Raw genomic sequence first — 23,267 nt, 5'->3', positions numbered from 1 at the left:
GCAGCCTCGACCCCGCTGGACTCCAGCGATCCTTCCGCCTCAGCCTTTGGAGTAGCCGGAATTACAGGTGCGCGCTACCACGTCCGCCTGATTTTTTTATTTATTGTAGAGATGAGGTCTCGCCAAGTTGCCCAGGCGGGTCACGAGCCCGCGGGCTCAGACAATCCACTCACCTCAGCCTCCCAAAGGCGCGGGATTACAGGCTGAGCCACCGAACCCGGTTTGAAGTGATTTTCAAGAGCAGAGATGTTCGAGTTAGATGAAACAATTTAAATCTGCATTGTTCCCTCCACTGAGTGAGTTTAACCTTTCAGAGCCTTGGTTTGTAAACTACACAGTGCAGACAGTGATCCCTGCCTCAAAGGGCAGTCAGGAGGGTCAACAGGAATTACATGAAGCACCGGGAATAGGTTAGTTTCCTCCAACATTATGGGCTATATGTTAGCATTATAGGAACCAGTTCCAATCCCATGTAAGCAGTGTTGTAAGGTACCAACCGGGGGCAGTGGGAACCCATTGTATAAGAAGTCGGGATTCCAGCCTCTGGGCTGACTGAAGCCGTCTTCGTAGATGGGTGGCAGCCATCGTGCCAGGGCTGTGTTGGAAGCTCCCCATCTGGGATGGTCTCTGTGGAAACAAAGGTGTGGATGCGTTTGAGATGGGGGAGAAGAAAAAAGAAGACATAAGTCCCTATAAATACAATGCACCATTCTCAAGGAAAATGAGTGTGGGGGGCAAGAGGACTTACCGAGACCCCAGGCCTAAGGAAGACTGCAACTAGGGCATACCTTCCTGGAGGTTCCAAAAGGTTTCCTAGGAGTGCATGGTCACAGCTGGTCTCAAGGGCATCTGTTCCAAAGCCTCAGATCCCATACACATCCTTTCTTAAGCCTGGCATGCATCTATCTGGAGGTGTGCTGCCTGCATGTGCTCCTCCCTGATTCCCTTCCCAGGAGCTTTATCCTACTTTTGTTTTTTTTCAAAGGCAAGTCTAGAATGTATTGGAGGCATTTCTTTGGAGGATAGAAACATCTGGAGTTCCAAAAAGACAATTTGAAATATTGTGATATTAAACACACTTTAATCAAAGTACCCTGAAACCACCCAGAATGTCCTACCTTTTCTTGTTCTATGTGTCCATCAGAAGAATGAACTTGTGGGAACAATGGAATTCGCTGGAATGTTCTAATTTCAGAAGTAAGATAGTTAAAGGAACCATTGATACATTTATTTGAAATTAAAATAAAGTTAGGCCTTTTCTGAGAGAAAATAAATTGTATTTAGTTGATTGATTTGACAGTGAGAGTGGACTCAGCCAGTTAGGTTAAATGGCCATATTTTCCATTTTTCCATACATAGACCAAGCTTCAGTCTTGTTCTATTGATCAAAATATATTGATCAAAACAAGGTGAAGTTATGTTTAACTATACTTTTATTTTACACTTACTTCTAAGTATATTGTGTGAAGTATTACGTCTCTAAATAGAAGTGGTGATGGTATAATTAAGAGTCATTTGCTAAATCTTGGGCATTTCATAGAAGTTGAGAAAATGAAAGACAAAAATTGGTAACTAATCCTTGGGTAAATCAGATATTTTCAATTTTTGTGTAAAAAAGTTGAAGGACCATCTTATTGAATTGTTTGCTGATGGGTCTATTAAAGTCATCTCAATGACAGCTCATTATATGTTCATTTTCTTATAAATCTCAGAAAGAATTTTGAACTAAGTTTCATTGCATGACAAAACTTCTGTTTCCAAGGGTGTATTTACATGAGTAAGTTTCTAGGCGTCTTTCATTGGCAAAAGCAAAAATGAGCATGGCATTGCTGTTGAACCATATCATTCTCCAGTAATTAGGGCAACCACACAATTCACAATCAAAAGTGGAAAACTTTTGAAGTGAAAGGAGCACTATTAACTATTAACAATCATATTGTGATAACAGGTATAAATAGGGATTGTCTCAGATCACTGGGACATGTGGTCACTTGGCCAAACCAGTAATGTTCACCCAACTGATGCATGAACTAATTTAAATTTCCATCCATCTCATCAATAAGTTAATTCCAATAAAATTTACTTCTGTGCTTAATAATTATTAACATTGATAATATATTTGTGCTAATCTAATCAAATGTGTTATAATAACAGTTGTAAATCATAACTGAGTCTTGAAAAACGTAACCCTTAGACTCTTATGCTCACTGAAACAGTTTTAAAATATGAAATTACAATTTATATGTAAAATATAAAAGATAGATATAAAAATATGCAAATGTATAACGTATGATAAAATTATTAATATGTAAAATAAATAGATATATAAAACACATAAACATCTACAGAGCATATGTAAAATAAAGGAATATGTAAAATGATAAAGAAGTTTCAAGAATAAAATATTCTACATTTGGAAGAACATTATGGGGAAATCAGAACAGAAAAAATCAGTTAAAAGATAATAAAATTTTCTGTTAGAGAAAAAGTTATTCCTTTTATTTAAAAATTGGATTGTTTCAGGTAGAACATTGTCATGGTGACCATGTTTCATTGACTGTATCAGTCAAACCCACGTGGAGATGACTGGCAGTGGGGAATATGTTTAGTGGGTACAGAGTCATGGCAACACAACAAGAAGTGAGTTTGAAAGCGTGTAATAGACAATGGGGTTTGAACTAGAAAAGACTGGGATCCAGACTTTAAAAAATCCTTTTATGTATCTGATATGCAGACACTTAGAAAATATAGGTAATTAAGCCTATAAGAATCATAATAAGATAAATAATTTTTTTAAACTTTTGAGGTGATTGGAGATTTAAATATTTTAAAATTGGTTGTTTTAACATTAAATTATTATCACTTTTATGGATATAATGTATATTAATGTTTCTTACGTGAATGTGACCAATGTAGATAGTGGTCTGCACAGAAATGAAAGGAGCAAGAACTGTCTGTAGTCTGTGAACCAAGTATCAACCTACATAAAGGCAAGATGCATTTGGGCCTTGGCAACAGACTGAACGAAGGTGCTGAGATTCTTTCCATTTGCAAGTTTCCTAAGGCCACTGCTGTGGTTGCTGACCTCAGAGGAAAGAAATTTACTTGCTGTGATCATTCACATGACTGCTGCTTCATCTAGGATGAGTAGTCAGGGTGCTCCGGGGATACATGGTTACTTTTGTGTGTCCACAGGGACCATAAGTGGAGAATAATTCTATTATTAATACTTCATTGATCTCCAGCACACCAAAGTGGCTCAATTTGCAAAACTATATGGGACAGTAATGCATTTAATTAGCTGCAATAAGTCAGCATTTGAAAATTGGAATGTGTTGTAATAAAGTGTTCAGATTCGTTACAGTTGGCCTGTCTTTATTGAAATTCTGCAAAGTGTGGCTCGCAGGGAGGTACCAGATCACTCAATTAAAAATAATGAAATGCTAATTTAACTGCTGAAGCAATGATTTTTTTTTCCTGATTGGCTTTTCTAGTTCAGCAGTTCACTAGCATATTACAGTAGCCAAGAGGACTCACAGATGTTTCTTATGGACTTTCAGTGAATGTGTCACTTGACCTTCACAGTCAGAAGGCCAGCCTATTCAGCAGGCCTGCAGGATAGACATGCTGTGAGCATCCCCAGCTGTGCCTGGTGCCACGTAGGAGCTTCTTGTCCCTACATCGGGCTCTCCTCAAGTGAGAAGGATCACTCCTAGACATGAATCAGTTTGTGTTAGAAGAAGCCCTGTCCCCAATGGGATCAACCTACTGCACCACATTATTTCATTATGAGATTTGGATTTACAGTGACACTTTTAAAAAAGCTGATAAAAATAAACAAATAGAAACATTTCTGGAGGAGAGTTTTATGAGAGACAGATATCTGTGGTCCCACAGTGGTTCCAAGTTACTGTGATTTACCTGTGACACTAGCTCCCCTCTCCTAGACTCCAAGCTTGTAGATTCTGAATTCTAAAGAGAGAGAAAATGTGAAGGTTCCAGCTTGAAGAAAACTTGAGCATGAGGCTCAGGATTGATGCTCGGGGACACAGGTGGATATGTTTGACAGAGATACAAATCCTCCCGCGAAAAGAAGCACATAGTCACATGCCACATGGCATTATATGATAAGAGAAAAACTGTAAAAGACATTAGCTTTCCATATCTTCTATCACTGCAACACTTTCTCAGCAGGGTTGAAATGAGACATACCACAAGCCACATGCTCGCCCAAAAGCAGCGTGGTACCCTAAGCCCCACAGTTCCCAGGTAGCCTGCAGACCTATTGCTTTCAAAAGATGACTGATGCCCCTCAGATGACCAGGAAGGGTAAGAAATCTCAACTTGTGTTTTGGGTCCTCTGACTGAGGTACGCCAGTAAAAGCAATTAAAAGCAGTCAGGTTGTGAGGTGTGATTATCATTGGCATGATAGATGAGGGACATTCAAAATCCCTGAGAGGAAAAGTCCCTGAAAGATGAGAGTGCTTTTCTATAATTGGTGTGAGCTTAGCATTTCCCCAAAACTTTGAAAATTCTTGTTTCTTCTGGTATCACTGGTACCCATAATTATGCTCTATAATATTTCACAACACATCAAGGTCAACTCCACCTCTTTTTCCTTAGAGACTAATAAGTTTATTTCAGATTTCAGTGACTGCCCACACTAATCAAGAGTATTTTTTGCTTTGTTTTGTTTTCACTTGAAGTATCAATGTTACTAAATGATATCTAATGTCTTCTATAAATTTTAAAATGCAACATAAATTCTTAACAGGTGCATATTTGCTGTTTAGCAACTATTTTTTGATCAATTTATTTCAACATATAAATATTTCTAAAAAGGAAAAGATTGCATTAAGGAGTTTCATTCCTGTTAAACTCCACAAGGCTTTATCTCTGGTGAACAACTTCATAAACCAAGTCAAAACACAAATGGAAAGCAAAAAAAGGTGACAATGAAAGTGACTACAAGGCAAATATCTAGAAAAGTATTCATTAGACATCAGATCTTAAGCTTACTTGTACAATAAATTTGGATGGTAGATTCGATATTTAATTTAAATTTTTGATTATTTTTAAGCAAATAAATATGGAGAATTATACACCAAGTTACATATAGCAAATTATATAGTAAACCCAGGTAGGCTTTGGGGGTTCTTCCAACAATTTAAATGTATCTATCAAATTTTCTTTTCAGAGTTTATCCTTTTCCCTACAAATTACTTAAGGGATTTAAGGGTCTTTTAGACAGAAAATTTACCTGAAGAAAGGCTTAGTGCAGGATTAACACTGTCAAAGAAGCTGCTATTTTGGTCCATGGTAGGATAGCTTCCCACAGCATAGAATGCAGAAGCCATTCCTCTATGTGTCCAGATAGGAAGCACATTTGGCAAGCCTGGTGTTGGACAGACAAGACTAGTAATGGTGTCTTGATGGAAATTTCATCTGTAGTCTGCTTCCATCCATTGAGGAGGTTTGAAAAGATCTCGAGGGGCCAGCTTCCTTCGAGCTCATCACTCACTTGATGTTTTTCCTGAGCCATTTTCTAATTCAGAAATGCAATAATATCCCGAAATCAATTAAGTCACAGCCATCTAATTTTAGGAGCCCTTCACAACTGCACTGATGAAAAAGCATGTTGAATTATATTTGTGACATTCTGTGGCTAATGCCTTAGACCAAGAGCCAAGAGATCTGGGGCTGAAGAGTCGGTTTATGATGACAATCACCATAACTCTTACCACATTGAGGTTGTGGACTACATGCAAGGAGCATGATAAAAAATGTTGACTTTCAAAAACAAAAACAACCCTGCAAGGTAAGAATTATTCTCACTTTACAGATGTGAAAGTAGAAACTCCCAGTGAAGATATGAGTTACATCAGCAGCCAGAACTGGACAACAAATGAGTCTGACCCAAACTCACATTCCAGACACTGTTCCCTCACTTCTTGCACATCAAAGTCACCCACTGACCAGGCGTGCAGGAGGGACATTCAAAATCAGTGTGCCTTTCAGAGGTCTGAGCAGCAGGCGTGAGTGATGGCTCGAGTTAAGATGCTTGCTCAACTCTTGGCTTCCTGTGGGGATTGTTTCCATGTACAGAGTCCAAAAGTGCAACTCTAGCATCATTGGTGGGCCTTCTTCTGTGTCTCTGCAGTGAAGGATTGCTAAGCCCTACACTACCACACCCTCAGAGCCCTGCTAAACACCGTCATCTTCACACCAGGTAGCTGTCACCAACACCTCTAATTTACAGAGGAAGAAACGGAAACGAGACTCAAAGTGTTAGGCAGTCCACCCTAGGTCACACTCCCAGTAGAGCAGAGAAGGTATTCAGCACATCATCTGGCTTCTATCCCAGGTAAAGTAGCACTTTTGCTTTCAAGAGTCCTTCCTCTTTTACTGGAAATCCATCTTAATTCTGCACATGAGGGACCCTAGCATGTAGGATTGTGCCCGTTAAGTGGAGTCCTGCTATATTGCTTTTGATAGGATGCCTTATGCCGCTATTAACTAAAACTCAGCAATGACAGACATTGTGTTAAGGTCAGCTGTGTATGTCACAAAATGTTTAATTAACTAGAATGAAGGAGAAGTAAAGCAGGGCATGGAAGTGATGAATACTTTCTCTTCTGTGATCTGGTCCCACTGGCAGTCATCCTGGAAAGCATATCACATGATTTCCACTCTGTCTGTGGAACCCGAGAAGTGTCTTGGTCAGCGTGTTGCTGACCTGGGCTTTGAACCCTTGCCTGTCTGGCTTTTGTCCAGCCTTGAGAAGTTGTTTTATAGTCCCCCGAAGAACAGGGCCCGGTGGTGAAGCCCTGATCCTCTGCCCTTTCCTGAACCGTGTCAAGAGGAGGTGGCAGCAGCCAGGACCTGACTGGCGACTGAGCTATGCTGTCCACAGATCTCCCCTCTGCTGAGGCTCCCTGGTGATGCAGCTTCCTGCCTCCACACCTGTGCATGCTGTGCCCAAAGAAGATGTCCCTATAAACCTTCATGATCTCACACAGGACTCCTCGTCTCCAGGCATCCTCACATCCTGCCTTCGTTACAGCATCTTCAGTTGCCACCAGAGGTAGCCTAGGGGCTGGACCAGGGTGCAAGAAGTCCCATGGAGACTGGCAAAGTACACTCATACTGTGTTTTTGCTTGGAGTGTTAAGAATAAACTTGACATACTGAACTTCCTTCTTTCCAACATTTAGAATAAGTGCTTATAAATTAAAATGTTATTTTAAAATGAATGTGTCAGTTTTCATTCTCGATCCATAAAAGAATTGCAGACAAACAAGACCGACCTCCCCATGCCCCCAACGCCCTGCCCCCTGCACCAGAAGTAGTGCCTGCAGTGGGAGCAGGCAATGAGCCCTGGCGGGCAGCGCTGGACACCCAGGAGCAAGCTCCCTTGGAGAGGCAGGGCACTAACTCCATACCTGCATGGGAGGGGCTTGCAGCTGTACCAGTTTATGAAAGAATGGTCAGATCTGAAAGGTTGTCAGGACTTATTATTAATATCTCAGTTGCTGTCAAAAATGCAGATAACAGCAAAAAAGCAGTTGAAGACTCCCTGCACACATCCTTAAACATAATTCCACACCGACATAGCTGCTCCCCCAGGAAGGTGAGTGGTGGCTCTGCTCTGTATGGAGGGAACCTCACACAACTCCATGTAAAGTGGAATGTCTGAAGTGCAAGTGCTTGGTGAGATGTCCGGGCTGTCCTGGGAAGGATGACCACCTCGACCTCTTTCTCTGGGGGCCTCTGTGTCAACTGCATTCAGGTTTCCCAAGCATCATCCCAGTTGCACTGTGTCTTTGCTATATCCACCATCTGCTTGGAAAGCCAATCCTTCCTTCCTCTCACTGGGGTACTCCTACTCACTCTTCAAAGGTCACCTCAGGTCAACCTGCCTGTGTAGACCGTACTCCTTTGTGTGTGTAAAGCACATCTTTGTTAAAGCACCCATAACATGGCATTGCCATTATTTGTTTTCATGTCCCTTATCATACTTTCAAGTCTTTGAAGATAGAGCTATAACTTTGACTCACTTCTATGTTGTTGCACCTAGTACAGTGTCCAGCATGCAGAGGGTGCAGTGATAATTATCTGCTTAACAAATAGTTACATGATGTCTCATTTTCTGCTAGATATTGGTAGAATTCTTTGCTCTCAGTCCTTTGGTGTGAGACCCTGGCTCATTGAAGTACAACAGAAAGCTCGGTCTTTGCCCCAGATATTAAGTAGGCTTACCTATATTTTTTTTAGATACTTTCTTGAAGAATTTTTTTTAAGTCAGTATTTTCTACAGACTCCATTGTGTGGGTCAGGGATCACACGGGAGCCACGACTTGTGAAAGGTAATCACTGCTGTAAACTCTTCATGGCTTTATCAATAAAGCTGCAGGCCCTGGTTAATAAGTCCTCTGAGGAGGAAAGGCACAATCAATAAACTGTGGACCAGCATGGGAGGAGAAGGCCATACTGACAGTGAGGACATACTCAGGGCTAGGGAAATGGCTGTCTGGAGGACACACTTAGATGGAGCAGTTGAGAATCCAGCTGACTGCATCTAGTGTTTAGCCAGTGCTCAGGCTTACAAAATCCAGATGGGCTCGGTTCTGCATCTCCAAAACCTACCAAAAGTTGATGCTGGAGGCACTGGGGAGCCACACGGCACTATTGGGCCTGTCTTAATGTCTAGGGACAGAGACTCTTAGATACCTATTCAGGGTAAACATTTTTCAGTTCGATTCACTTGGACACCTATTGTGGCTACAATTCTCTGGTAAGTAGTATTTTAAGCACTGGGTGTTCAAGGATGCTTGGGACAGTGCACCTGCCCCTGAATGGTGCACAGTGCAAAGTCAGAGCTGGCAGGCAGAAGACAGAGGCTCGAGGAACCTTGTTGTAAAATAAGCCATAATCGAAGTGGGTCAGGCAGCGGGGAAGTGATCAACCTATTCTCAGGTTTGGAGATAATTAGCAGAGGTACAGATAAGAGGAAGCAAGGGCCACGTGATGTTAGGGAGACTGAAGTTTGCTGGTAGCTGAATGGAACAAGGCAAGATGCCAACAACAGAGATAGCTTCTGGAAGATCCATGTCTTTGAGTGAGGACAATGTAAGTGCTGTGCCGGGGGTGACACACCTGGCAGCCAGCCCAGCTCCTGGCAGCACCTTCTATGAATCCTTGCAGGCAGAAGCAGTCCCTGCCCTCCAGCTACGGGGCACCTCTCCATGAGAGGGGCAGGACCTCTTCTCTGTGAGATGGAGGGCTGAAGCCTGTGCCACCCTTCCCTGCGGGACAGGATCTGTGCTGGCAGCCACCACATACTCCCCAGTGTGGACCTGTCTTATCAGAATGCTCTGATTTCTGTTGGAGCTCCATCTTTTCTTCTTCAATGGTTTAAAAAAGAGTGTGATTAGTTGCCTAATTCACATCCTCTCCCTCTCCCTCATAATTATATATGTAATTGTAAGAGTCTAGCAATAGTTTCCCATACATGCTTGGCTATCTGATTCATGATACAGGCACTGGCACAATTCACTGGGTAAAGATATTTCTCAATAAATTAGTATCACACACACACACATATAAACACACCTATCTATATACACACACCTATATAGACATATATATGCACACCTATATATTGCACACATCTATATATGCACACACATATATACATATATATATATATCACACACCTATAAATATGCACACAACTATATATGCACACATCTATATCTATATATAAACATAACAGCATACACACACACACACAGATATATGCACATATATACCTACACCTATATATACACACCCATATAGATATACACAAGAACCTATACATACACATCTATGTATACATACACAAATACACACATGCCTACCTAAACATACACCTGTATGTATACACACACCTATATATGCAAACACACCCATATGTATATATATAAACATGCACCTATCTGTGTGTGTGTGTACATACACACACACATACATCTCCCTTGGTTTCCATCTCATATGTTGTACAAAACATCAAATGACATGGATCATAGATCTAAATGCAACATGTAAAGCAATAACACTTTCAGCAGAAGACATAAGAAAATAACTTTGCATCCTTCAGAGAAAAAAAGATTCTTAAACATGATAAAAAGGTATTCCTTCTATGAAATAAAAAATTGATAAATGGAAGTTTATTAAAAATATAAACTTCTTCAAAAGATGCCATACAGAGTAAAAAGGCCAATCACAGCTGAGAGAAAATATTTGCAAGCATACTCTGATATGAAATATAAGACAGATTTAGAAAATATGAACTTCTCTAAATCAATGTGGAAAAAATAGAGCTACTTTTTTTAATGGGTCAAATATTTGACCTTGCACATATCAAAAAAGTGTCTCCAAATGGCCAACAAACATATTTAAGAAGTGTTCAATATGATCAGTTACCAGGAAAATGCAAAGTAAAACCATAGGAAACACTACATCCTCCTTCAAGAATGACTAAAATTAAAGAACTAGCAGTGACAGAGACTGGGGTGGGGAGCTCTAAAGCCTTACTCCTAAGACTGTGAATCGAAGAAGCCTTTTGGAAAACTGTTCAGCAGCACCCACCGAAGTTCAGCATGCAGGGATCCCACAACTCTGCAAGTTGAATCCTGATGTCTGCCCTAAAAAAATGTGTGCTTATGTCAGCAAGAGGCAAGAGCAATAAAGACCTGATGTGAAAGAAGGTCAAAGCACTGTGTGGAGGTGAAGAAGCCAGAAATAGGGTAGTCACTGTCTGACTTCTCTCACATAAAAGGAAAAGTCAGGAAAAACTATGATGATGAAGATCAAAATAGTGACTGCCTTTGGAGGGACCCCCAAATTGGGAGGGTAAAAAGGTAGCTCTCTGGGCTGTGGATAGAGTTCTACCTATAGTCTCCTCTGGGGGTTGATGGAGTATGCCTATATAAAAACTCACACGCCGGGCCTAGGGCTGCATGGTGGATGTCCGTAATCCCAACACCTTGGGAAGCCAAGGTGAGAGGATTGCCTGAACCTGTGGGCTCAAGACCAGCCTGGGCAATTTGGTGAGAACTTGTCTCTACAATAAATCACAAAAACTAGCCGGATGTGGTGGCGTGCATCTGTAGTTTCAGCTACTTGGAAGGCTGAGGCGGAAGGATCTCCTAAGTCCAGCAGGTGGAGGCTGCAGTGACCATGAGCATGCTGCTGCACTCCAGTCTGGGCAACAAGAGCGAGACTCCAACTCAAAATAAATAAATAAATAAATAAATAAATAAATAAATAAACAAACAAATAAATAAATAAGATACACTATTTAGAAATTTAGGATTTTAAAAGTTAATTCTAAATAACATTTGGCATGAAGGCATAATCACAGCCAACATTCAAAAATCACTTAGAAACATAAAATACTGTGCCACAGCAGCAGCAACAGGATAATAAATGACTTTTAAGAAAGAAAAAGAAAGTAGAGAAAATCCTGCTATGCATCCAAATTAAATTATAGAAGAAAGACAGTAACAGTGAAATAGACAAAAAGAAAAAAGAAATAAATAATAATAAAGTTTTAGAAAAAAGTAAGAAGGCCAGGCATGGTGGCTCAAGCCCGTCATCCCAGCACTTTGGGAGGCCAAGGAGAGAGGATTGCCTGAGATTGCAGGTTTGAGACCAGCCTGGGCAACATGGTGAGACCTCATCTCTACAATAACTAAAAAATTAGCCAAGCATGGTAGCATGTGCCTGTAGTTCCAGCTACTTGGCAGGTTGAGGCGAAAGGATGGCCAGAGCCCAGGATGTCGATGCTTGGGGTGGCTATGAGCATGCCACTGCACTCTAGCCTGGATGATGGAGTGAGATGTCAACTCAAAAAAAAAAGTAGGAAAAATAAAATGGCAGCAATGATTAATAAATCCAAGAGTTAATTATTTGGAAATGTTTAAGGAATTTTGACCATTGGTGAGTCTTAAACAAAAATCCTAACTTCCTGCAGATGACCAATGTGCCCTTCATCGCTGGAATAAACACATTCGGTCATGCTGAGACAGAGTAGGCCACCCCTACTTCCTCATACTTTAACCACTAGATCTTGCAGTAATCCTCCTGCTAGCACCATCCCACAGCCCACAGCCTCCTAAAACACCTTAAGATAAGCAACATTTCTTGCTCACAAATCTTGCTCAGGACAGTAGTCCCTCATCTGCCCCTTGCCTGCATGTGCACAAAGTAGAGAAAAGTGACTGACTGTAGCCTTTGCTTCATTATAATACTAAAATCTCTGCCCAGGGTGGAGCTTATCCACCATTTTTTGATCATGCAATGTGTGTACTACCATGATTTCCTACACCCCACTCCACCCATGTAACAACATTCACCCACCTTGAATTATTCATGACTACCCTTCCAATCTCCACTAGAAGCCCTTCAGGGGAGCCAGCTGAGAACTCTTCCTCTGGGACTGTCTCCTACCTGCTCTGACATAAACCCCCAGTAAAACCTCGTCTACAATCTGCTTGTCTTCCTGACAATTTCTATTGCAAAGGAGCTTGAGAACCTGTGATCCAGTTACAATCCGACCCAGTAAAGGTGTAGAAGCAAAGCTCTATCACCAGAACTACTCAAAAGGAAAATGCATTTTGTAAGTTAAAAAATATGATGTCGGAAGGATACCTCTTTAAGCCAAAAAAAGAATGCTGACTGGAAATTTACAACACAACAGCACAACCTGTAAATCTTGCTGGGATTTTTAGGGTCAATAAAAGAAACCATTAAAACAACCACATAGTAATGAACGAGACTGTTGACTGGGAACTTATTACTGTGGGGTGCTATGTTGAAGATTTCATCCTTGGTAGCCAACACATGGTCAGGGAAGCAAAAAATGCAAATTCAGCCAAACACAGACCAGAGAGCTAATGCCACACAAGGATGTGGCTGCTGTGGGGGCAAGGAAGGGTCAGGTTACTTCCCTGGGGCAGGAAGGACCCCAAGAGGCAGTATCAGTTCAGTCAAGAGTGGGAAGGGCTAGGCAGAGACTCAGGTATGGGTCTCAGCAAGATAACAACGAGGAAGCTCAGGAGAGAACTGGAGGGACAACTTGGCCATCTTGTGAGTGTGGGAAAGTATTGGGCTAGACAGGCAGCAGTCAGGCAGACATGAGCATGTTAAAGAGGAAGCCCTGGAGGGTGGCACTCATGAAGGAAGAAATGCCCTAGGAATGCCCAACAATCATTCACTCCAGGATCACAAATGTCAACTTGCAGCTGATAACATCCTTAGAGGAGAAACCAAAACAAAGAGGGACTGCCATGGGACTGTGCGGGTGCCCTGAATACCAATTTGCCCCCTATATGACCTTTTTGGGGTGACCTGTGAATGCCATCTGCTGTTTAAGTTGTGCATGGAGTCTGTGTGTGGAGACTGATTCTTAAGATAACAGTGCTTAGAAACAGAAAATTTAGTATATATTTAACTACATTTCTTTGGTAAAGTAGAGCATGTCTATATTTCTTTGATAAAGTAAAATGTTTTTGAGGGAGAAAAATCAGTAACACTACCTGAAGTCCGCTCAGAGATCAGACTTCCATCCCTGTACCTGTCCATTTACTGATACCCATTACCCCCTCGCCAGGTGCCCTGCAGATGAGACCCCACACCGTTCCTGCTGTGAATGCTCTGATTCTCTACACGCAGACATTTCCACTCCAGCCTCTGGTTGAGCAGGTGCCTCTGCCCCGTGCTTTCCTAGACTTGATCCCTCCTAGGTCATGCATTCCATCTGAGTCAGTGTCCCCAGTGTTCCCAAGCACTGTTGCCTTCTTACATGCAGCATTTATCTACACCTGTGTCTCCCACCAACTTTGAGGATAGGAGCTGTGGCATCTCCACCTCTGAGCCCACAGCACAGCAGACCCCCTCTTCTTTAGTGCAAGAGCAGTGAACAGCAAGCTCCTGTGCAAGTCTGACCCATGTCTGTGGTCAATACAGGCTGCCTCCACTAGCAGGGGCTCCACATTTCCATGATCTGGTCCTTACACAGATGCATGTGTTCTCACTGTGGGCTTTACACACAGGATCTCATTGCTCAGAGAAGTGAAACAAACTGCACTCTGGTGAGCACTGACTCCAGGTTTCAAACCCAGGACTGTATAGTTGCAAAGCCTTTGCTCCTAGCCACCATAAGCACCCAGAATCCACATTTCCTGTTCCTTGTCCTAAAGCCCCTGCTTCTGTCTCAGGACACTGTCTTTCAAGGCCAGGGCCATGCCTGGATCCTGTCCATCCAACTCTCAGGCTAGTGTCTTCCTTCTGACTCACATGCCCAGCAGCTGAGAGTTAGATTCCCTCTGACAGAGCTCCTTGGTGCCAGGAGCCTTGCTGCCTGCATTTGTGAAAATCAAACCTACAACAGTCGTGATATCACACCAGCTTGACAAGCTTCTAGGTGATCCTTTGGTGCTATACCCCTCTCTCACCCACAGGCAAGTGCCCTCAATCCAGCCCCTTCTTTTTCCATGCATCCGTGTGCCAAACATGATGTGTTTCAGCCCAAATGCGCCTTGCTCTCTCCTGAGTTTAAGAGCCTTCTACCTCTACTCTGTTGCCACTTGGGAAATCCCCACTCAGCCTTTAAGGTTTGACTCACTCATGTATCATCTGCTCCAGGAAACCTCCCCTGAACTCCCAGATGGACTCAAGTGCCTTGCCTGCCCTACCAACCCTATCTCAATACAGGAGATCCCCACTGTATTGAATTCATTCTGGGTGTAATGGGAACTGAGGGAGGGCATTCAGAAGGGACTATTGTGATGGAATTGGTACTGGCCACAGTGGAAGTGTAAACAGAAGAAAGCAAGAGTTCAATCAGAAGAGCCAGTGGGAGACCACCACTGCTCAATGGCAGCTGACTGATCATTTTGACTTTGGCTAAGGGTATATGAAGTGGAGAGGACTGGTTTTGGGTTAGAAGAAACAGCCTTGCTGATGCACTGGAAGCAATGGGTAGGGAATTGGAGAACTCAAGGAGAACGCCTAGAGATGTGACTTGGGCCATCAGGTGAACAGAGAGGATAAAGGTGACTTCTAAGCACTTATGTGGATGGGGTTTTGTCACTTAGAATAATAGTTCTCCTTGGGCCATGCTGTGTTTGAGACATCACCAGGCACACAGGGGCAACATTAGTCCAAAAGCAGCAACTAGGTGCTCAGAGGGAGGTAAGAATCACAAATTTTGGTCTATAGTCCCCTTCATGGTGGTGTCTAATCAAGTTAAAAATCTAGCTTTTATTGTGGCAGAGAGGGGCTCCTAACAGTTAAAAGTATTCCTTTTGAAGATCAATCAGCAAACTCCGAAAACCTGCCAGACAGGTTTTGCTTGAGAAAACCAAATAGCCAAGGACGGTTTCTTGGAGATGCAAAATGGTAACCAATTCACCCTTTGTGAAGTCATCGTTTACAACCCCTGCTTGCTATGCATTTCCTGGAGACCATTTGTTCTTTAAAACCTGATTTTCCTGAGTACAACCTTGTGAATTCCAAAGAAAATGTGTAATCGCTCAACCCGACCCACTCCCTTACCTAAACTAAGGTATAAGATCCCTCTCTTCCCTCCCCGGGGTGCTCAGCCTGGGAGTGTTTGCCTGCTGAGTCATGCCGGTGCTAATAAATAAATCCGTTACTTCCTAAAACAGCCTCAGTGTCACAGCCTCTCTGTGTTCCTGCTATACTATGAGAAGATTAAGAAAATCCACAGACAATACCTGTTGTTGCAAGCTCCTGTAATAAGTCTGTATTTGTTTGCCAGGCAAGTGTTTGGACATTTTGGTGGTTGCATGTAAGGCAGGCATCCGGACATATTTGCAATTACTTTCAGGAGATCTTCTGATAAACCATCTGAGAAAAAATATGAAACCATAAACTCTCAATTTTTGCTTCTGTTGTTTTTACATATTTTAAAAATTTGTTGTGGAGACAGATCTTGCGATGTTGCCCAGGCTAGTCCTAAGCTCTCTGCTTGCAATTACAAATCCACTTAATAAATTTTCTACTGCAGTCTGAAAAGCACCTAAATTGGGAATTTATATGTACCCAGTACTGGGTCTGTAACCTATTAGGAACCAGACTGTGTGTAGGAGGTGTGTGGACAATGAGGAGAGCTCCACCTTCTGTCAGATGGGGGGTGAGGGGGGCATTAGATTCTCAGAGGAGCTCACATCCTACTGTGAACTGCACAGGCAAGGGATCTGTGCTCCTTATGATAACCTAATACCTGATGATCCCTCTACTTGCCATTCGTGGAAAAATTGTCTTCCATGAAACCAGTCCCTGCTGCCAAAATGGTTGGGTACTGCTGTCCTAGATCACTTGTTTGAGAAAATCTACCTTCCCCCTTTAAATTGATTGCTCTTTTATTTAATTCCCTCGAGCTTCTCTATTGTTAGGAATGTGGGCTTTTAAAGCTTATTTTTGCTCTATGGTCATTTAGAAAAGCTATCTAACAGCCCTCAGCTCCAGGGAGGTAATCAGTAGACCACTTCTCAGAGTTATTGTCAACTCTCACTTGGCACAGCTCCAGCGTTAATTCATTGCAGTTGTACCAGGAGGCATTCACACCCTGCAACAACCCTAGTTCTCTAGGAGACAGTGAATATGTAGCATTTATCCTCCCACCCAAATTTTTAAAAAGCTGCCTTGGTTAAATTTGCTGCTGATAGTTCTCACCCATCCATCTATAAAACCTTTGTTTTTGTATTGATTTTTTATTTCCTTCTTGTAAATCTTTCTAGATTAGGGCCTCCCAAAACAATTTCCTTTTTTTTTTTTTTTTTTGCCAACTCTGTCACTATTTATATGTCATTCAACAAATCAAAGTGAAGATGGCTTTGTTGTCCATTAGTAAAACTAATTATTAGTTACTTCTCCAAGACCTTAGACTACAATGTGCGATTTATGGAGGACTGCATTTCTAGAAAAGATTAGCAAAAATACTTCATAAGCAGAAAATTCTAAACATGTACTTGAGTATAACAAGTAATGTGCAATAAAAAAGAACCATCTGACCACAGCTATGTAATAAACAAAACCAGCGTTAAGAAACAGCTTGTAAGGAGTGGCATCAGCATTTAATGCAGTTATTGCTTGATGATGAAGTCATGGGGCATCTATTTGGATCTTTCGATTTTCCTTACATTCCAAACTTTCTAGATTGGTGATGCTTACAATGGAAGTAATGTTAAAGCATCCTCAATTCCAGGATCCTTAACTCTACATTGTGGCCTGGACCAAGCACATCAACCTGCTCTCCTTCACTGCCTCTACCCACAGACCTGGGCAATCAGCACTGTGACTCCAAAGCATGAACCAGGAAGACCCACGTCTTCTGTCACCAACAGGCATTCTAGCTGGTACCACGACAGGACAGTGGGCCAATAGTTCTTAGAAACACTGTCAATCACACTGTTTGAAACAAAAAACATTTCCAATGAATCTTTGGTGGTTATAAAATCATTAACAACTGTTGAGTTTATTATTTAAGAATTCTGGTAGATCCTGGTTTAGCTGGATTTGTCTTATTCTAAAAGCGAAGTAATCCAGCACTAAATTAATCTATAGCTAGTTAGAAGGAAGAGCTCAGACACCAAGTGGCTCATGGCAATGCACTGAAGAAATCTAGACTGTTTCATTAAAAAGATATTTTGCTTTTTTCCCCCACCATAGGAACTGATTGCATTCATTAGCATCACAATTTCTTCTGTCCAGAAAGTGCTTTAGATCTATTGCCCCTTGTTTATGTTTTGGTTTCCATCTGAGAGAACAGCGTTATCCTCCTAATTTTAGAGATGAGAAAATTGGCTCTCAAAGGCTAAGGCAATGGTTACTCAGTGGAAAGCCGAGACTTGTATCTAGTCCTCTGCTCATAAACATGCTGCCTCCCACAGAGATCCCTGTCCTCTAAGAGCTTATGTTGATGAACTCACCAAGTTTTAACCAGGTAGGAAGTCTATGGGAAAACTCCTGAATTATTCCATACTACAAAATACGATACTTAGCTTATGGAGCTGGTTTGATTTGAATAGCAGAGAAGCCGTTATTTTTCAGACTAACAAAAATAAGATATTGAGACTTTGGGGTGAGCAGATTCAAGGACTGCAGTTTTTGTGCTGTGAAGGAGCCAGCATCACATCCTGCTTGGTGTCAAATAAGAAACTCCCTGAACAAGCAACCCCTGGCAAAGTCAATCTGTTGTGCTTGGAGCTGCCCCTTCTGGGTAGGGTGGGGGCGTGGTGCATGTGAGGCACTCACCAGTTGGATGCTGGGACTGTTTAAGCTCCAGGTGAACATTTCTTTTCATCACTTGTAGTGAAGTTTCCATGATCTCTGCTGCTCTGGAAATAGCTCCACTAGTTGGCTCAGGAAGTTTAGAAAAAGACAGAAGCTGAGCTGGGGAAATGGTGTCCCTTTTTTTGAGGTTTCTGTGGCACAAAGGAAAAACAGAAAATAAAGTTGTTGTGGTGGCTTTGGTACTTAATTGCTAATTAAGCAGACATTCATGGAGCAACTGCCACGTATCAGACAATGTGCTGAGCACTGTGGGGGATGTATAGATTAAACTTATACAGTTCCCTTCCACAGGATCAGTGGGTTTAGTAAAAGGAACAGAATATAAATATAAGCACTGCATCACCAATGAACAGTGAAGAGAATAGCAAATATTTGCCCTTTATAAAACTTCCACACCTGGGATCATTTGACTCTCATATCAGCTATTGAGCGGTCATATCATTAGAACCTAAGCATTATGTGCTTACATCCCAGTGTCCAAAACCTGAGACACAGCCCTGCCCAGGTCTTTGGGCCAGCACGTGCTGAGGCTACATGTGACCGGTCTCCACATCCCGCCCTTCCCACTCCAATGGAAAGAATCCAATCACTGCAGCCTCAGACCCCAGCAGCCAAGTTGTAAGAGCTAAATTGCCCTCATAGCGTAAGACACCTGTGAAGTCAGCCTAAGGTGCTGGCCTCTCCTCGCCCTCTGGCCTCTGCTCACCCATTGGCCTCTCTTTACCGGTTGGCCTCTTCTCACTCGCTGGCCTTGTCTCACCTGCTGGTGGCTTCCTGTCCTCTCACGGGGGCACCGGACTTTGTAGGGTTTTCAGCAGTTCTAGCTGCTGGAGACCAGTCCAGGGGTATCAAGTGTCCCTTGCCTACTAGCATTTGGGGATCTAGGGGTCCTTGGTCAGACAAGACAGAAGTGACCTTTACAACAATGCTGCTAACACCTGGGATGTTCGGATTATGTCCCAAGCACCTGCAGAGCGGAATTACAAGGCTCCAGTACCTTGTAACTAACTGAGGACCAACCTTACTCTCCTTCTTGTAAGTGTGAGTCGGCCACATTTGGACAGTGAGGTTGGCATAGGCCAGGCCCTGAGAGAGGGACAGAGTGACCACATCAGACTGTGTTCCGGGGCTCCAGACACCTGCACCAGACAGCTGCCTAGGTGAGTCACCTGCAGAGAGGACACTCTCCAGGTGAGGTGGGGCCAGCACTATCCAAGGGACCCTGGCAGGTATGTGAGTGTTGGGGGCCAGATAGAACCACGGAGCTGACAGGAAAATCCCCTTCCTGTTGCCAGTCAGATATGAGGCTTGGAAGAACTCAGAGTTGCCTCACACTGGCGTTGGGAAAAGTGATCTGTTCTTTTAGTTCTGATTGCTGTAATTAAATAGATTATTTACATTTTTCATTTATTAACAATAACCCAAAATATACAGTGCTTACTGAGTGAAAATAAAGTTTTAGGTGCCATGCTCAGCATGTACCTATATTCCTCTTATAGTTAGTAGTATAGTATTGTAACTCGCTAAGAGAGATTGCAAGTGCTCATATCACAAAAAGGTTCAACTATGTAAGGTGTTGGTTATGTTAGTTTTGACTGTAGCAATCATTTCCCTATTTACATCAAAATAACGTTTTGCACATCTGAAATATACACAATATAGATACATTTTCAAAAATAAGATAAATACTATAATTGTGTTCACTTTTCAGATGAAGAGGTTAATTTATTGAAATTTCAGTAGCTCGTACCAGATAAGACATCCAGTGAGTGAGAGATGATATTAAGAAGCAAAAAATATATACATACCATATATATATCAGAAATAAGTGAATATACATATAAATGCATATGGCACATGACTTAAGATATCAAATATTTATGTTTTAGACCTGCCAACATGTTTGTAAAAGATACCATGAAGTCATGAACTTTGAGGAGACTGAGGTTTTAGCTACTATGACTAGCATATTAGCTGGCCACACAGTTCCTTGAATACTAGCAGAAGTCATGACATTTCTGAGCCAGAGACAAAAGACTTTGCCAGTCACAGCAGCAAAGTCAGAGCTCATGTGTTTGTACACAATCTCTGAGACTCAACGTGGGAGACAAAACAATGACCCTCCAAAACTTCACTCTTTCCTTTTAGGCATTTATCCAAAATCTAACTGAGCAAGGAATTTTGCTATCAGAAGGAACCCTGGAGCACAAAATAAGTCTGATTGTTTGGAGAAGATCCACGGGAACAAGGTTGCTTTTTAAAAGGCTAACACGACAGAGCAGATCCAGTTTCCTAGAAGCTGCACTTGCCATGGGACACTTGGGGGCACACCATACAAAGGAAGTGCAAAGGCTGTGACCTTCCTCCCCAAAAGGTATGAAAGCAAAGCTCAAATCCTAAATCTACGTGTTCATCCTTTTCTTTAGTGTGTTAGTAAGGCTTTGGGGAATTTAATAATATCCCAGTTCAAATGGATTTCGCCTCAACCCTGAGTTCCTAACAGAGTATACCTTCTGCTAGTTTTCTGCCAGGACACTCAGAGTAGATTCAGGACATATGCACTTCACTGGTCTCTTTGAGATCATGCACAACAGCCTCTTTCCTCTCTGTAGACTTTAAAAACCAAAGATGGAAGACATCCACACAGTGAAATGCTACAGAAGGTCATTTTAGTCAACAACAGGGCACCTAGACAAAGGTCATCCCATAGATTATAATACTGTGTTTTTATCTATACCTTTTTTGTTTAGATATGTTTAGATATGCAAATATGTACCACTGTGTTTCAGTTGCCTACTGAATTCAACACAGTAACATTCAGATTTGCAACCTAAGAGTAAAAGACTGTAGCATATAGCCTAGGTGTGTCGTAGTTTACACCACCTAGGTGTAGGTTGGTGTAAGTCACTCCAGGATGTTCTCACAAAGACAAGATGGCCTAAGGATGCTTTCCTCAGATGTAGCCCTTTCTTTAAGTGATGCATAACTGGATATTTTATCTTTAACTCTTTCTCTGACTATACATTTTTGCCCTTTACTTTTCAGTAATACTTAAATAAAAAGCTCCTTGTCTTCAGAGCCAAGTTGTTCCTGGAACTCAAACACACACATACACCACACAAATCACACACATGATGGACACATATACTGCACACAACATGTATGACACACATGGCATGCAACACACAGATGCATACGTGTGTGCATATACAACATACATTTGCACGTGCACACACCACATATACACATGTGTGCACCTGACACAGACACCACACAGTCACATCTCCCCCATCTCCTGGTGCCACAGCTGCTAAATGACTCAGATCTCATCATTTTTGCTTTCTTGCCCTGGACTAGAACTTAAGGGAAGAGTCAGATGGACACTCTAACCCCATTTGCTCATTCTGATTGCTAACATCAAAAAGTCCAGAGATCTGTTTGTTCTAATCTTCAAAAGGTTCTGAGAATTTCCAAGATGTTCCTGGAGATCTCGAGGCCCAGGGCTTTTGATGAAATACACTTTCTGTACCACCTAGGACAACATCCACATTCACTCGAGGGCTTTTCTGTCTCATCCCTTCCTTTGCCTGGCACTCAAGAGACGACACAATCTGGTCCCAAAAGGGGAAGTCAGGAAGCTGGGGTCTGGGAACCTGAGCTCAGCTCTTAACTCCATGCTAGCTGATATCACCACCTGACAGGGTCCCAGACCAGGCCCCTGAGCCTTTCCTGCCAAGAGTCACATGGCCGGAACCCATCCTACAGCCTGCCTGCCCCCTCCTGGTCCACCGTGTCCTCTGCTGTGGACTCCTCTTGCACACCATCAGACTTCCACACTCAGAGCCAGAGTCTCCCCTTGCAGCCAGCACTCTGTTGTAGAGGGCTACTTCTCATCATGTCCACTGCCCTACATTCTCTGCCTGATTTCTCAGTTGGACAGCTCCCACCCTGTGTCCTGCACCTGGGCTGGATATTTCAGCCCTCGTGATTCTTTGCTGACAATGAAGGGTCTATGCCAAGGACACATGACCCTCTCTACCCTTGGCTTATCCTGCAGCCATCACATAGCTCCTGAGAGGGACTTGCTCTTGCTGACATATCCCCTCCCCTCCACACCCAAGTTCTGAGGAGCCCAGCCTGCTGCGAGCTCAGCTCATTAGAGTTTGGCAAGACATTAGCATCAACCACCTGGCAAGCTGGAGGGTGCCCTGTTCATGCGCCCACCATCTGCAGTCTAGGCCAGAGGTGCAGGCACTGTAAGTCTCAGCTTCAGAACACAAGCAAGGCGCTAAGAGATAACAGATACAGACTCTTATTTGCTGCAAAATATCTGAATTGGAACTCAAGTTGAGGGAGCTTTGACTCCAGGAGGCTCAGCATTCTTACAGTGAAGAGTTGACCAGAAAAGCCATACTAAATTTAAGTTCTCATTAGCACTGGATCCGGCAGGACTGTTGAACACTGTCCAACAGTGTCATTTTCATTAAGTGATAACACCCCTGTGGCTGTTCAATATGCACCCGGCAACGCCCGAATGTCTCAACATGTACAGTAAACAGACTCAAATGGTCTCAACAATTGAGGGAAGACTATCCCAGATTGAACATGCTCTCGAACTCACAGGAAACTGTGAATATCAGAAACTTCCTGAATGCTAAAAAGGAAGGGATTTACTGCTCGATGGAGGTGAGCCGGGTCAGGCCGCAAGTTGCTCAACTCCCCGAGCAATTGAGACCCAGGAGAGCCTTTGGTTCTTTGTCCTCTGATTTCCCTGGATCACCAGCATCCTAAAGCACACGCTTTTGCTTTGCCCTGAAATTACTTTGGGCAGGAAAGGGGGGAGACTGCTCCAGCCATATTCTGTGCCAGATTTGAATATAGGAACTGTGTAGTTATCATGA

The 23,267-nt window shown here is 42.6% G+C and overlaps 1 protein-coding gene across 2 annotated transcripts in view; it reads right to left on the bottom strand.

Annotated features, from left to right (window-relative positions):
* The window catches only part of TPO (thyroid peroxidase), a 92,479-nt gene that overhangs the window by 57,910 nt on the left and 11,302 nt on the right, over nucleotides 1-23,267 (bottom strand). For both annotated transcript variants that reach the window (XM_008061621.1, XM_008061622.1), the window contains exons 3-5: nucleotides 18,328-18,497; nucleotides 15,786-15,918; nucleotides 498-627 (exon numbers count right to left, since the gene is read on the bottom strand). In XM_008061621.1, the coding sequence (XP_008059812.1) occupies nucleotides 498-627; nucleotides 15,786-15,918; nucleotides 18,328-18,497 (433 nt within the window). The remainder of the gene's footprint in view (nucleotides 1-497; nucleotides 628-15,785; nucleotides 15,919-18,327; nucleotides 18,498-23,267) is intronic.

Source organism: Carlito syrichta, unplaced genomic scaffold (genome assembly GCF_000164805.1).
Source record: "Carlito syrichta isolate Samal-C Ts95f unplaced genomic scaffold, Tarsius_syrichta-2.0.1 Scaffold305334, whole genome shotgun sequence".
NCBI lineage: Eukaryota > Metazoa > Chordata > Mammalia > Primates > Tarsiidae > Carlito > Carlito syrichta.
The sequence above is the reverse complement of the archived record's forward strand: the minus strand, read 5'-3'. Positions and strand labels throughout refer to the sequence as shown.